The sequence below is a fragment of the Phyllobates terribilis genome, unplaced genomic scaffold (assembly GCF_046119375.1).
Source record: "Phyllobates terribilis strain yellow unplaced genomic scaffold, ASM4611937v1 Scaffold_9__5_contigs__length_417890890, whole genome shotgun sequence".
Lineage (NCBI taxonomy): Eukaryota > Metazoa > Chordata > Amphibia > Anura > Dendrobatidae > Phyllobates > Phyllobates terribilis.
This window is the reverse complement of record NW_027362769.1, coordinates 73293839-73309437: the sequence shown is the minus strand read 5'-3', so window position 1 is coordinate 73309437 and position 15599 is coordinate 73293839. Positions and strand designations below refer to the sequence as shown.

Sequence of the window (15599 nt, the reverse complement as noted above, 5' to 3'; positions counted from 1 at the left end):
GCCCCAGACATTGCACAAGATTGAGTAATATATTCAAGAACGGGGTCCCAGACATTGCACAGGGGGTTCAAAACAGCGCACAGGGGGTTCAAAACAGCGCACAGGGGGTCCCAGACAGCGTACAGGGGGGCAGAGACAGTGCACAGGGGCCCTGCGCGCTGTCTCTTCCCCCCCTGTACGCTGTCTCTTCCCCCTGTGCGCTGTCTGGGGCCCCATGCACTGTCTCTGCCCCCCCCGTGTTCTGCCAGGGGTCCCGTGCGCTCCCTGGGGCCCTGTTATTGAGTATATCACTCAATGGTACTCAAAAGCCTGAAAAATCTGATTTATAGCAGCTGGGGTATATTCTGACCAGGAGGAGTATAATCTGGCCTAGGCCAATTTATACCCCAGGGTATAGTTTGGCTAGGCCAGAATATACCCGGGGTATAATCTGGCCTAGGCCACTTTAACCTTGGGTATACTCTGGGTGGGGTGGCTAATCTGGCCTGTTACACCGGTATGGTCTGTGAAGATCTATATGAAAGATCTAATATTATATAGTGACTGTGAAAATATCAATGGCAGCCTTGTAGAGAATGCTTCACTCATTCCCGACATGGCAATTTCAATTGTTGTGTTTTTGTCCCCCCCATTTTCCTAAGGGCCATAACTTTCTTACTTTTTGGTTCACATAGACGTACGAGAGTTTGTTTTTTGCAAAATAAGTTGTACTTTCGAATAAGACCATTCATTTTACCACATAGTGTATTGGAAAATATTCCAAGTGCGGTGAAGTTGTGAAAAACACGTAATTCTGACATTATTTTTGGGGAATTCTTTTTATGGCACACATTGTGTTGTAAATATGGCCTGGTAACATGAATGTCCAGATCAGTATGATTACGGCGATACTACACTTGTCAAACTCTTGTATTATTTTGTTGGTGAAAAAAATAAGAAATTAGTAAAAAAAAAATAAGCAATTTTTTTTATTATGTTGCCATTTTACACCCATAAAGTTTTTATTTTTCAGTCAAAAGGGCTGTGTGATGGCTTGTTTTTTAACGGGCTAAATGACTTTCTTATTGATATTTAGGGAAAGATATCACACTTTGATTACTTTTTACTGTATTTTTTTGTGGCGTTGTTGACCAAAAACCCGCAATTTTGGCATTTTTAATGTTTTTCTGATTACGCTGTTTACAGATTGGGTTAATTATTTTTATATTTTTATATTTTGATAGATTGAACTATTTTGGATGCGGTGATACCACAATCTTTTATATCTTTTAATGGGTGGAAATGGTGGGTGATTCAAACTTTTTTCTTTTAAACTTTTTTTTACTTTATTTATTAGTCCGCTTAAGGGAATAGAGCCTCTAATTATTCGATCGCATGTACTATATTCAGCAATACCACAGTATTGCTGCATATGGTGAAAATCACAGTCTCCTTTGAAGCCCAGCCACAGGCTGGATTTTAATGGAGCTTTGTGATGGTAGGCACAGAGGCTTTCAGCAGTCTCCCAGCTGCAATAGTAACCTATCAGCACCCTGCAATTGCATAAGAGAGGCACCGATGAGCGCATAGAATGACATGCCCCCACGCAATGTAACTGTTGATGTCAGAGATCGAGAGCGGCATTTAACAGGTCAACAGTCACGGACTGTACTCCACCAGCTGTTAGGCGCAGGTCCTGGCTATGACATACAGCTATTATATGCCGGGTTTGGATCGGGCTCAGCCTATCAGCCTGTTCCATACACCTGCTCCCGACTTGTATGGCAGATGTTGGTAAGGGGTAGAGATGAGCGGTGTTCGACTAGAACTGTTCGCCAATCTCAAATTCGAGCTGTTTTGGGCGGTGTTCGAGTTGTTCGACGAACCCGAACGATTTGCAAAAAATTCGGCTGTTCGAGGTTATGTTCGATAACTGTTCGTGCACCAAAAGCGTGTCCTGCATGTCTGGTGCTATTTAGAGCACCAATCATGCAGGGATTGTCTGCCACTCACTGTAATGCCACAGCCATGGTGGTTGTGGCATTACAGTGATTGCCCAAATCGATGGGAACAGTGCTCACAGTGAAACATGAAAAGCCGGCAATTCAGCAGCGGCATACACCGGTACCCGACAATTTAGAACAGAAAGAATAGAGCTTCACACATAGATTAGATAGATAGAAACATGTCAGTCACATATATATGAAGTACAGTGACAGTGTTGCTTACTGTACTTGTCAATTAGTGTAAAGGATTTATTAAAAAAAATAATAGTGTTTTCATGCACCGTCTCTTTAAAAAAGCCGGCCGGCAATTCAGCATCTGTACCCGTCAACTTACAACAGAAAGAATAGAGCTTCACACATAGATTAGATAGATAGAAACATGTCAGTCACATATATATGAAGTACTGTGACAGTGTTGCTTACTGTACTTGTCATTTAGTGTAAAGGATTTATTAAAAAAAATAATAGTGTTTTCATGCACCGTCTCTTTAAAAAAGCCGGCCGGCAATTCAGCATCTGTACCCGACAATTTACAACAGAAAGAATAGAGCTTCACACATAGATTAGATAGATAGAAACATGTCAGTCACATATATATGAAGTACTGTGACAGTGTTGCTTACTGTACTTGTCATTTAGTGTAAAGGATTTATTAAAAAAAATAATAGTGTTTTCATGCACCGTCTCTTTAAAAAAGCCGGCCGGCAATTCAGCATCTGTACCCGACAATTTACAACATAAAGAATAGAGCTTCACACATAAATTAGATAGATAGAAACATGTCAGTCACATATATATGAAGTACAGTGACAGTGTTGGTTACTGTACTTGTCATTTACTGCAAAGGATTTATTAAAAAAAATAATAGTGTTCTCATGCACCGTCTCTTTAAAAAAGCCGGCCGGCAATTCAGAATCTGTACCCGACAATTTAGAATAGAAGGAATAGAGAATCACACATAGATTAGATAGATAGAAACATGTCAGCCACATATATACGAAGTACAGTGACAGTGTTGCTTACTGTACTTGTCATTTAGTGTAAAGGATTTATTAAAAAATATAATAGTGTTTTCATGCACCGTCTCTTTAAAAAAGCCGGCCGGCAATTCAGCATCTGTACCCGACAATTTATAACAGACAGAATAGAGCTTCACACATAGATTAGATAGATAGAAACATGTCAGTCACATATATATGAAGTACAGTGACAGTGTTGGTTACTGTACTTGTCATTTAGTATTAAAATAAAGGATTTATTATTAAAAAAAATTGGCGTGGGGTTCCCCTTAATTTTAGTCTCTAGCGGAGGTTAAGCAGACAGCTGGGGCAGATGTTTGAAGCCTGGGAAGGGGGTAATACCCACGGAGCTTCCCAGGCTACTAATATCAGCCCCGAGCTGAATACCTAGCCTTTACTAGCTATTAAAATGGAGGACCCCCCCAAAAAAAATGACGTGGGGTCCCCCCTAATTTAATAGCTAGCAAAGGCTAGGCAGACAGCTGGGGGCTGATATTAATAGCCCAGGAAGGGAACCATGAATATTGGCCCCCTCCCAGGCTAGAAACACCAGCCGTCAGCCGCCCCAGAAATGGCGCATCCATAGGATGCGCCAATTCTGGCACCTAGCCTCGCTCTTCCACGCTGCCCTGGTGCGGTGGCAGGGGGTAATAGGGTTGGGGTTGATGTCAGCTTATAATGCCAGCTGACATCAAGCCCAGGTTAGTAATGGAGAGGCGTCTATAAGACACCCCCATTACTAACCCCATAGTCAAAGTTAAAAGAAAACACAAACACCCAGAATAAAGTCCTTTAATTGAAATAAAGACACATTCCTTTATTGTTCTAAATTAAACCATACTTACCGTCACGCCCATACCAGCTGAAGCCAACGATCTCCTGCAATAAAAGAAAAATAATAAAGCAACCTCATCCTTACCTTTCCATGGTTCCCACGACAGCTTCAGCTCTGCTACATCGAGATAACAGGCTGGACCGCAGCAGAACGCTGCCATCCAGCCTGTCATCCCGCAGACACTGAGAAGCGCAGGCATGCTTGCACTCTGCAGTGTCTGGCTGTGACGGCATAAAGATGAGACGAGTTCATGTCCAATGAACTCGGCGCACCTCATGCACGTCACTGACAGCGTGGGAGAATTCTCCTGCACTCAGCACTTCAGCGTGAGAATTCTCCCACGCTGTCAGTGACGTGCATGAGGTCAGCTGAGTTCATTGGACATGAATGAGCTCACCTCATGCACGTCACTGACAGCGTGGGAGAATTCTCACGCTGTAGCGCTGAGTGCAGGAGAATTTTCCCACGCTGTCAGTGACGTGCATGAGGTGAGCTGAGATCATTGGACATGAATGAGCTCACCTCATGCACGTCACTGACAGCGTGGGAAAATTCTCCTGCACTCAGCGCTTCAGCGTGAGAATTTTCCCACGCTCTCAGTGACGTGCATGAGGTGAGCTCATTCATGTCCAATGAACTCAGCTGACCTCATGTACGTCACTGACAGCGTGGGAGAATTTTCACGCTGAAGTGCTGAGTGCAGGAGAATTCTCCCACGCTGTCAGTGACGTGCATGAGGTGCGCCGAGTTCATTGGACATGAGCTTGTCTCATCTTTATGCCGTCACAGCGAGACACTGAGGAGCGCAAGCATGCCTGCGCTTCTGAGTGTCCGCGGGATGACAGGCTGGATGGCAGCGTTCTGCTGCGGTCCAGCCTGTCATCTCGATGTAGCAGAGCTGAAGCTGTCGTGGGAACCATGGAAAGGTAAGGATGAGGTTGCTTTATTATTTTACTTTTATTGCAGAAGACATTTGCTTCAGCTGGAATGGGCGTGACGGTAAGTATGGTTTAATTTAGAACAATAAAGAATTGTGTGTTTATTTCAATTAAAGGACTTTATTCTGGGTGTTGTGTTTTTTTAAATACTTTACTAGAAATTCATGGTGGTCATGTCTAATATTGGCGTGACCCCATGAATTTCGGGCTTAGGGCCAGCTGATAATGCCAAGCTGGCCTTAACCCCTTTATTACCCAGTGAGCCACCGCACCAGGGCCCTGGATGAGTTGGGTACAGCGCCAGAAGATGGCGCTTCTATGAACGCGCCATTTTCTGGGGCGGCTGCGGACTGCAATATGCAGCGGGTGGTTCCCAGAAAGCTTGGGCCTCCCTGCGCTGCGGATTCCAGCTCCCAGCTGCCTAGTTGTACCTGGCTGGGCACAAAAATAGGGCGAAGCCCCACGCATTTTTTTTTTAAATTATTTCATGAAATTCATGGAATAATTAAGAAAAAAAGGGCTTCCCTATATTGTTGTGTCCAACCAGGTACAAATAGGCAGCTGGTGGTTGGGGGCAGCCCGTCCCTGCCTGCTGTACCTGGCTGGACACAAATATAGTGCGAAGCCCCACGTCAATTTTTTTTAAATTATTTCATGAAATAATTTTTTTAAAAAAGGGCTTCCCTATATTGTTGTGTCTGGCCAGGTACAAATAGGCAGCTGGTGGTTGGGGGCAGCCCGTTCCTGCCTGCTGTACCTGACTGGACACAAATATAGGGCGAAGCCCCACGTCAATTTTTTTTAAATTATTTCAGGAAATTCATGAAATAATGAAAAAAAAATTGATGTGGGGCTTCGCCCTATATTTGTGTCCAGTCAGGTACAGCAGGCAGGAACGGGCTGCTCCCAACCACCAGCTGCCTATTTGTACCTAGCCGGACACAACAATATAGGGAAGCCCTTTTTTTCTTAATTATTCCATGAATTTCATGAATTTAAAAAAAAAATATGTGGAGCTTCGCCCTATTTTTGTGTCCAGCCAGGTACAACTAGGCAGCTGGGGGCTGGAATCTGCAGCGCAGGGAGGCCCAAGCTTTCTGGGCCCCACCCGCTGCAAATTGCAGTCCGCAGCCGCCCCGGAAAATGGCGCGTTCATAGAAGCACCATCTTCTGGCGCTGTACCCAACTCATCCAGGGCCCTGGTGCGGTGGCTCACTGGGTAATAAAGGGGTTAAGGCCAGCTTGGCATTATCAGCTGGCCCTAAGCCCGAAATTCATGGGGTCACGCCAATATTAGACATGACCACCATGAATTTCTAGTAAAGTATTTAAAAAAAACACAAACACCCAGAAAAAAGTCCTTTAATTGAAATAAACACACAATTCTTTATTGTTCTAAATTAAACCATACTTACCATCACGCCCATTCCAGCTGAAGCCAACGATCTCCTGCAATAAAAGTAAAATAATAAAGCAACATCATCCTTACCTTTCCATGGCTCCCACGACAGCTTCAGCTCTGCTACATCGAGATGACAGGCTGGACCGCAGCAGAACGCTGCCATCCAGCCTGTCATCCCGCAGACACTGAGAAGCGCAGGCATGCTTGCGCTACTCAGTGTCTGGCTGTGACGGCATCCAGATGAGCCGAGGTCATGTCCAATGAACTCAGCTGACCTCATGCACGTCACTGACAGCGTGGGAAAATTCTCACGCTGAAGCGCTGAGTGCGGGAGAATTTTCCCACGCTGTCAGTGACGTACATGAGGTGAGCCGAGTTCATTGTCGGCTCATCTGGATGCCGTCACAGTCAGACACTGAGGAGCGCAAGCATGCCTGCGCTTCTCAGTGTGTGCGGCATGGCAGCGTTCTGCTGCGGTCCAGCCTGTCATCTCGATGTAGCAGAGCTGGAGCTGTCCTGGGAACCATGGAAAGGTAAGGATGAGGTTGCTTTATTATTTTTCTTTTATTGCAGGAGATCGTTGGCTTCAGCTGGAATGGGCGTGATGGTAAGTATGGTTTAATTTAGAACAATAAAGAATTGTGTGTTTATTTCAATTAAAGGACTTTTTTCTGGGTGTTTGTGTTTTTTTTTTAACTTTGACTATGGGGTTAGTAATGGGGGTGTCTTATAGACGCCTCTCCATTACTAACCTGGGCTTGATGTCAGCTGGCATTATAAGCTGACATCAACCCCATCCCTATTACCCCCTGCCACCGCACCAGGGCAGCGTGGAAGAGCGAGGCTAAGTGCCAGAATTGGCGCATCCTATGGATGCGCCATTTCTGGGGCGCCTGAGGGCTGGTGTTTCTAGCCTGGGAGGGGGCCAATATTCATGGCTCCCTTCCTGGGCTATTAATATCAGCCCCCAGCTGTCTGCCTAGCCTTTGCTAGCTATTAAATTAGGGGGGACCCCACGTCATTTTTTTTGGGGGGGTCCTCCATTTTAATAGCTAGTAAAGGCTAGGTATTCAGCTCGGGGCTGATATTAGTAGCCTGGGAAGCTCCGTGGGTATTACCCCCTTCCCAGGCTTCAAACATCTGCCCCAGCTGTCTGCTTAACCTCCGCTAGAGACTAAAATTACGGGGAACCCCACGCCAAATTTTTTTAATAATAAATCCTTTATTTTAATACTAAATGACAAGTACAGTAACCAACACTGTCACTGTACTTATTATATATGTGACTGACATGTTTCTATCTATCTAATCTATGTGTGAAGCTCTATTCTGTCTGTTATAAATTGTCGGGTACAGATGCTGAATTGCCGGCCGGCTTTTTTAAAGAGACGGTGCATGAAAACTCTATTATTTTTTTTAATAAATCCTTTGCAGTAAATGACAAGTACAGTAATCAACACTGTCACAGTACTTCATATATATGTGACTGACATGTTTCTATCTATCTAATCTATGTGTGAAGCTCTATTCTGTCTGTTATAAATTGTCGGGTACCGCTGCTGAATTGCCGGCGGCTTTTTTAAAGAGACGGTGCACGAAAACACTATTATATTTTTTAATAAATCCTTTACACTAAATGACAAGTACAGTAAGCAACACTGTCACTGTACTTCGTATATATGTGGCTGACATGTTTCTATCTATCTAATCTATGTGTGATTCTCTATTCCTTCTATTCTAAATTGTCGGGTACAGATGCTGAATTGCCAGCCGGCTTTTTTAAAGAGACGGTGCATGAAAACACTATTATTTTTTTTAATAAATTCTTTGCAGTAAATGACAAGTACAGTAAGCAACACTGTCACAGTACTTCATATATATGTGACTGACATGTTTCTATCTATCTAATCTATGTGTGAAGCTCTATTCTGTCTGTTATAAATTGTCGGGTACCGCTGCTGAATTGCCGGCCGGCTTTTTTAAAGAGACGGTGCACGAAAACACTATTATATTTTTTAATAAATCCTTTACACTAAATGACAAGTACAGTAAGCAGCACTGTCACTGTACTTCATATATATGTGACTGACATGTTTCTATCTATCTAATCTATGTGTGATGCTCTATTCCTTCATGTCTAAATTGTCGGGTACCGGTGTTTGCCGCTGCTGAATTGCCGGCCGGCTTTTTTAAAGAAAGCGTCTTCTGAGCAGTTTGTCAGCTTTTGGACACCTTTGAAGGTGTTTTCTATGTGTTCCTATGTGTTTTTGTTTGCCTGCCATTGCTTTTAACGGTGTTCGACGGTGTTCTAAGGTGTTCGACGAACAGTTCGACGAACAGTTCCTCGAACATCCCGGTGTTCGACGAACCGAACCGAACCCGAACACTACGGGGGTGGCTCAACACTAGTAAGGGGTCAAAATGTAATGAAACCTTTGGTACATTTTTTATATTTCGTGGTACTTTTTTATTTTTTGATGTCTTATTCGAGCCTATGTTTTCTATTGCATCTGTACTCCACTCTTTGTTCGCTGCCAGGCAGGAGCTGTGGGTTCATGTCTCAGGATACCCTTCTCAATGTTTTTTTAAGGGAACATGTCGCCATGACAGTGCTATCCAAACTGCAGGCACTATGTTATAGAGCAGGGGAAGCTGAGCAGATTGATATATAGTTATGTGGGAATAGATTCAGTATAACCTGTGTTTTAATCAGTTAAAACTGTGCTTTTGGGGGTTTTGGGTCCTATCAGTGACTGACAGCTATCTCTGTATGTACACTTATATAAAGAAAGCTGTCAGTCACTGATCGGACCACCCACTGGACCAAAGATCCCAGAAAAAGGAGACAAGTAAATAATTAAAACACAGGTTATACTTAATCTTTTCTCACAAAACTATATATCAATCTACTCCGCTCCCTCTGCTCTATAACATGCTGCCTGAAGATTGGACTACATTTTTATTGTGATAGGTTCCCTTTAAATATTATTGGGGGTCTCTGGATCTGGGCGCCCACAGAAATTCTTGCAGTTAAAAGAACATCAAAATATTATAAAAAATTACCATAGGTAAAATATTAAAAAAAAACTTACCATAGGTTTAGTTAATCTTCAAAGGGGTTGTCCAGTCTAAATTGATAAGTCTGCAGTCACTCTGTGTGACTGCAGACTTATGAATCCTTCAAGTGCACTCACTGTGCTAGGTGAGGTCTCGCCAATTTCTGAGCCGGGACTGGCGGGTACTTATGCGTTATGCGTACTCCCGGCAGAGCCCGACTAGTGCGTGCGGCCTCATTCCATAGACTTGTATTGAGCAAGGCTGCGCCCACTGGACAGCCACATCACTAGACTCTGCTGCCCTTCAATGCCACAATATTCTTACTGTGCAATGCCACAATATTCTCACATTGAATAATGACCAATATTAGTTGAAGTACTGTCCATTCTGTAAACTTGGTCTCCAAATGCAGTGTTTGTGCCACTCTTCTCCATGACTCTCTTTATTAACATTAGGTTATGATTGAACACTGATATGAATGCTTGCTAGCAGAAGTAGGCTGAAGACCCCAAAATAATTGTAGAACTTCAGATTATACCTTCCCTGTCAAAAAGCCTATGTAAGCCAAAGAAATTATTTCAATTTACAGGATTGACTTTTTTAATAGCTTTAACCACTGTGCTGCCTTTATCTTATAGAGAACACAGGAGACAAAATGAACACCCACTCACTTTTTAAGAATACATAGCATCAAAAAGTGTTGTCATCCAAACCAGTATTCTACTTAGATGACAGATGTGGAAAATATGAGAATAATTTGTCATGTTCATCCATTTTTATCACCTGCCCCAGGCAATGTATAGTAATATACCACATACATATCATTTATTACATTTCACATATACTTAATGTATATATTACCATATCGCATTAGGGGAGACACATATTTTGAAAGCTTTTGAGCAGGTTTTCTAGAACAGAACTTATAGTTAGAAAAGACTTTTCATGATTGTTCGGATACAAATTAGCCATGACTTTGGATCATTAAATCAGATATTTTTGTACTTTTTTATTGCGTTTAAGTGCTGCAAAGCATGCAATTTATTTTTTTTTTCAGAAATACAGCACATAAAAAAACTAATTAGTCTTTAAACTTTATTTTAACTTTTTTTTCCCCCTATTTTCCTTCCCTTCTCAATCTCTCAAGTGACTAATGATTAAAGGTCTCAGCACGGATAGTAAAGGCCTTCTAAAGAAATTTCACATCAAAATCTTTAATAATCTTGATCACCTATTTCACCAATTTCAGTTCTTCTATTCTGCCAGTATAATACCTCTCTCTGTACCATCAGATATGTTCTACATTAATTATGTAAATGCTAAAACACAGGGGCAGTTTTTGATATATATTAATAGATATGTGATGGTTACATATGTCACATTTGTGCATGTTTGTTTACTGCAGTGGACAAGCGCCACCATCTAAAAGGAGCAAAAAAGAAAACTGAAATTTCACTTGATCATTAGGCTTAGGATGTCATTGAGACTCGGTAGTTTTGTATTTAGCTTACGCCTTCAGTATCTAATTCAGTGGACAGTATCAAAGTTCCAGTATGTGTTGAAAAAAACTCTTAAAGGGGCTAAAAGTTGTATTTGTTTACCTTGCCCTTCCCTACCTTTGTCACATTTTATAAATCCAGTCCAAAAAATAAATATCATATTCAATGCATGCAAATTGTCTTATTCAAATGATAGATATTACGTGTGGGCCATTTTACAACAGCGTTTGTTTAAAAGTATAGAAGTTTGTGAGTTAACTTTTTTATTATAATATGTTTGTCTCTGCAAGCCAGAAGATGAAATACCTACTCTTCCACTCACATTAAGACCACATAATCTATCTAAAGTTACCTAAACAAACAGAAGCAAAGGAGTTCTTTTAAGGCTAGGTTCACCACGTGTAATATGTAACCAAGTATGTATGCCAAGATAGACGCCCGAGTTACATGGCAAACAAATCCAGAGAATATTGACTTGATTTGATTGAATTGATTTGGGCCAAAACAGTATTTTTTTGGTATAGTGTACAATTGGCAGAAATGTGTCAATATATATAGTACTGTGTAAAAATTTTAGGCAGATGTAGAAAAAAACTATGCAAACGCTTTCAAAAGTAAAAGTATTGATATTTTTTTTTTGTTAATTAGTAAAATGGAAAGTTAATCAACAAAAGATAAGTCTAAATCAAATCAATATTTGGTATAACCACCCTTTGCCTTCAAAACAGCAAAGCCGTACAGATTTTTCGAGGTACACAGGGAGTTTGTTCCAAACATCTTGGAGAGCCAACCACAGACTTCCTGTGAATTTAGGCTTGCACAAATCCTTCTGTCTCTTCATGTAATTACAGATAGACTTGATGATGTTGAATTCAGGGCTCTGTGGGGGCCATATCATCACTTCCAGAGCTCCTTGTTCTCCTTTAAGCTGAAAATAGTTCCTAATGACATTGCTGTATGTTTACGGTCATTGTCACACTGCAGAATAAATTTAAAGCAAGTCAAAGGCCTCCTTGATGGCACTGCATTATGGATAAGTATCTTTCTCGACATTTAGAGCACCAAGACATGAGCAAAGTTGAGGAACGTAGAAGCACTGATTGGCCAAGAAAATGTAGTGCAGCAAATAAAAGGCACATCATGCTTTCTTGCCTTCTAAATCACAGGATATCCAGCAGTGTAATCAGAACTGGCAGCAACCAGTGGCATCCATCTTCTGATCAGAGAAGTCTAGCCAAAAAGCCATAGCTTCAATATGGAAACAAGGCCAATAGACTCAATTTTTCATGAAAACCTAGAAGCTAGGCTGCAGAAAAGTGGCATCTGGTGCTCTGAACTGATAAGTCAAAACGTGAACTATTTGGCTGTAACAGCTTGTTCACTGGAGGACTGAAGGGCAGTACAATAATTGAGTGACTGCAATCAACAGTAAAGCATGATATTGAGCCCTGAGTTCAACATCATCAAGTCTGTCTGTAATTACATGAAGAGACAGAAGGATTTGTGCAAGCCTATATCCACAGAAGATCTGTGGTTGGCTCTCCAAGAAGTTTGGACCAACCTACCTGCTGAGTTCCTTCAAAAACTGTGTGCAGGTGAACCTAGAATAATTGATGTTGTTTTGAAGGCAAAGAGTGGTCACACCAATCATTGATTTTATTTTAGATTTATCTTCTGTTCAGTTATGTATACAGCTGTGTGGTATACAGTTGCACATGTGGCGCCCCATGGGCCGGTTGCCACAGCAGTGTTGCCTCCTTCACCGGAGGTGATATTACGCTTGGAAGCAGGAGGAGCTCCCCACGTCAGGTAAACCCCACATGCACACACAGGTTCTGATCCCTGACCTGAAGGGGGAGCTCTACACCCTATTTTGGGGAGCTGCCTTTTCCAGCTGGGGGGATGAGTTAGTCAGTGAGTGTGAAAGGGAAGGGAGAGGGGGAGAAAGCAGCAGAGGTAGAAGGAGAAAGTTCTGGGGAGCAGAGCAAGTGAAGAGCTCACCCCAGGCAGCGGTGTAGAGGACGCCAGAGCCCTGGGTTGTATGGGCATTGCACATCCCGGCAACCGAATCTAGGGGACAGGAGACTGCAAGTTTTTTGGCCACAAGCAGAGGCCCGGCAGCACAGCGGTATAACTAGAGCCCGGAGCTGCACCCAAGACGGCAGTACCCGTTATAGGTTTGCACCGCCTGCTAGTAAGGAGCTTAGGGCAGGAGTGAAGAAAAGGGACCGCATGATAGCTCACAGGCAGCGGGGCCTGCAATGGAGAAGAGCAGCAGGCAGGCCTCCAAACCCACCTGATGGGGTGGACTCCGACTGCTTCCAGGTTGACCGGACCCTCCTGGACCTAGTGACCACTGCCCCGGACTCCACAGCTTTCTCTGCAGTAAAGGTAACCGGACTGAATTCCTCGTGTTTGTCTTTTTCTTCTGCGCCTCCCTGCAGCTGTGCTAAGACCACGACTATCATCACTGCTGCCGCCCTGCTCTCTGCACTCTGTTTCCCTCACCGGCATCCTTCATATAAGCTTTCTCAATACCTGGGGGCCCACTTCACCTGTGGGAAGTGTTTCATCCCAGCTGCTATACCATGTATCCCCCAGGGTCCACACAGCAGAGCTGGTCATCCCTAACCAGGCACCACAGGTGGCGTCACATAAAGACTACGAATACTCCCTTCATCTGCTCGGCCAGGGCCACGGAGCTGGGCCACTGCCACCGTGACCTCCCTGGAAGACTGCCGGCCTGGCTACCGAGTACCCTAGACCCTTACAGCCGCTACACATTTACCTGGGCTGAGATTTTCTTGCCATGCGCCTCAAACGTACCCACAATAAATGTTTTGTAAACACTTCCTAATTCACATCCCACACATTTTTCCTGTCATATTGTCAGAAGGCACATCTATATTATGACAGTCTGTGTCTACTAATCTGCATACTTTAGCGTTACACATAAGTCACTACATGGCACTAGAGGAGGACAGTTATCCTAAATGTAATCCAAAGGTACCATAGATTATCTAGAGAAAACACATAATAAACAGATGTAATGATTTTTGTATTTTCTCTTTTATAATCCACTTGATGCAAATGCCAAATATGCATATTAATGCTTAGTTGTCCCACCATTTACTTTCTCTAAAGTCTTAACAAAGTTGGTCATAGAATAAATCAGTTCTGCTACCTTGACCTGTGGAATATTGACTCACTTGGCACATAAACTCAAAAACCTCTCTATGTACAGTAGGTTTTTGTGAATGTTCAAGCATGTTCTATGGGATTCATGTCAGGTGACTAACTGGTCCATGAAACCTTCCAGATGTCTTCTTTGCCTGCCAATTTTAAGACTTTTTAGCAGTGTGGCAACTAGCTCCATTTTACAGGAATCTAGTGGATGTTTTCTTTAGAAGGCCACTTAAGAATAGTGGAAGATGACCTGAAATCCTCAGTGTAAGCTACTGAACAAAGCATACTGGCAAAAAAAAGCATCTGGAAGCTTCTATGGGCCAGTAAGTCCATTGACATAAATCCCATAAAACATGTCTTGGCTTTGTTTGAATGTGCAATAAAGTTCATATTCATGAAAACCGGCTTTCTGTGCAGAGATTGTAGAATTTTTGCGAGCCAACATTCCACAGGTCAAGATGACAGAACTCATTGATTCTGTGCCTAGACTTTGAAGAAAGCAAGCGGTGGTCAAATACGTTTTAATATGCATATTTGGCATATCTATCAAGCGGGTATAGTGAAAATAAAAGTTAATGCTTAAAAATATTTACTAATGGGTTGTCTCTCTGGAGACATGGTTAGGAGAACAGATATCCAGAGTCACTACATTTTGTATAATTGCAGGGGATATACCATCTCTCACCTGAGATCAGTCACACTGTAATGTCCAGATTGCTGTGCAAATTCATCTTGAACATTGCAGCCCATAGTTTTGCAGAACTGACAAATCTAAATGAGGAAACCCACTGAGCTGACTTCACTACTGTTGCTGCATAGAGCAGCTACAGAAGCCGAGTGTTTGCCTAATGTCTCCTAGGAGCTGTGGGTAGGGCTGCAGAACACGATTTAATTGTATGCTTTACTCTCTAATCCTGCTTCAACCAGGGAAAACTCATTGTACTAATCATTAACATTAACATTTGTATGTGAGGTTTCTACATTTTCCAAGAAAGATTCTTGCACTTGTAAATGTACTAACAAATGCTGCATACAGCGCAATGCTACTGTCTACTATATTATGCATGAATTTAGCACAGTAATGCATCCTCAGGCCATATTGTAATAATTATTTTATAATATAATTACACCTGTATAATATTAATTACACCTGTCCTGTATAATTGAGTTCTTATAATATTTTATGGAACATTATGCCTGTATTAGGGAATTTTATATCCACATAATGAAGACATTGATGTATGTTTTAACAAACTGAAATTTATACCTGTGCATTTTGCTATCATATTTAATTTATTGCACTTTATTTCACTTTATTTATAATAATAACAATTTAATATGGGGTTCTCATAATTTTGTATGCAATTTAAATTATGATGTTACTTATAATCAAATTACATGGCAAAGGTAGAATGTGCCTGCAGTTTCGATAGATAGATAGATAGATAGATAGATAGATAGATAGATAGATAGATAGATAGATAGATAGATAGATAGATAGATAGAGTGGGGAAAAAAAGTATTTAGTCAGCCACCAATTGTGCAAGTTCTCCCACTTAAAGAGATGAGAGAGGCCTGTAATTGACATCATAGACCTCAACTATGAGAGACAAAATGAGAAAACAAATCCTGAAAATCACATTGTCTGATTTGGAAAAAACATTTTTTCAAATTTTGG

General features: G+C 42.0%; 1 protein-coding gene across 1 annotated transcript in view; it reads right to left on the bottom strand.

Moving 5' to 3' along the window:
* LOC141161593 (uncharacterized) overlaps positions 1-14757 on the bottom strand; it is a 674484-nt gene extending 659727 nt beyond the window's left edge. Inside the window, exon 1 of the mRNA XM_073646616.1 lies at positions 14607-14757. Within this exon, the coding sequence (XP_073502717.1) occupies positions 14607-14671 (65 nt within the window). The 5' untranslated portion in view covers positions 14672-14757. The remainder of the gene's footprint in view (positions 1-14606) is intronic.
* Positions 14758-15599: the final 842 nt, after the last annotated feature.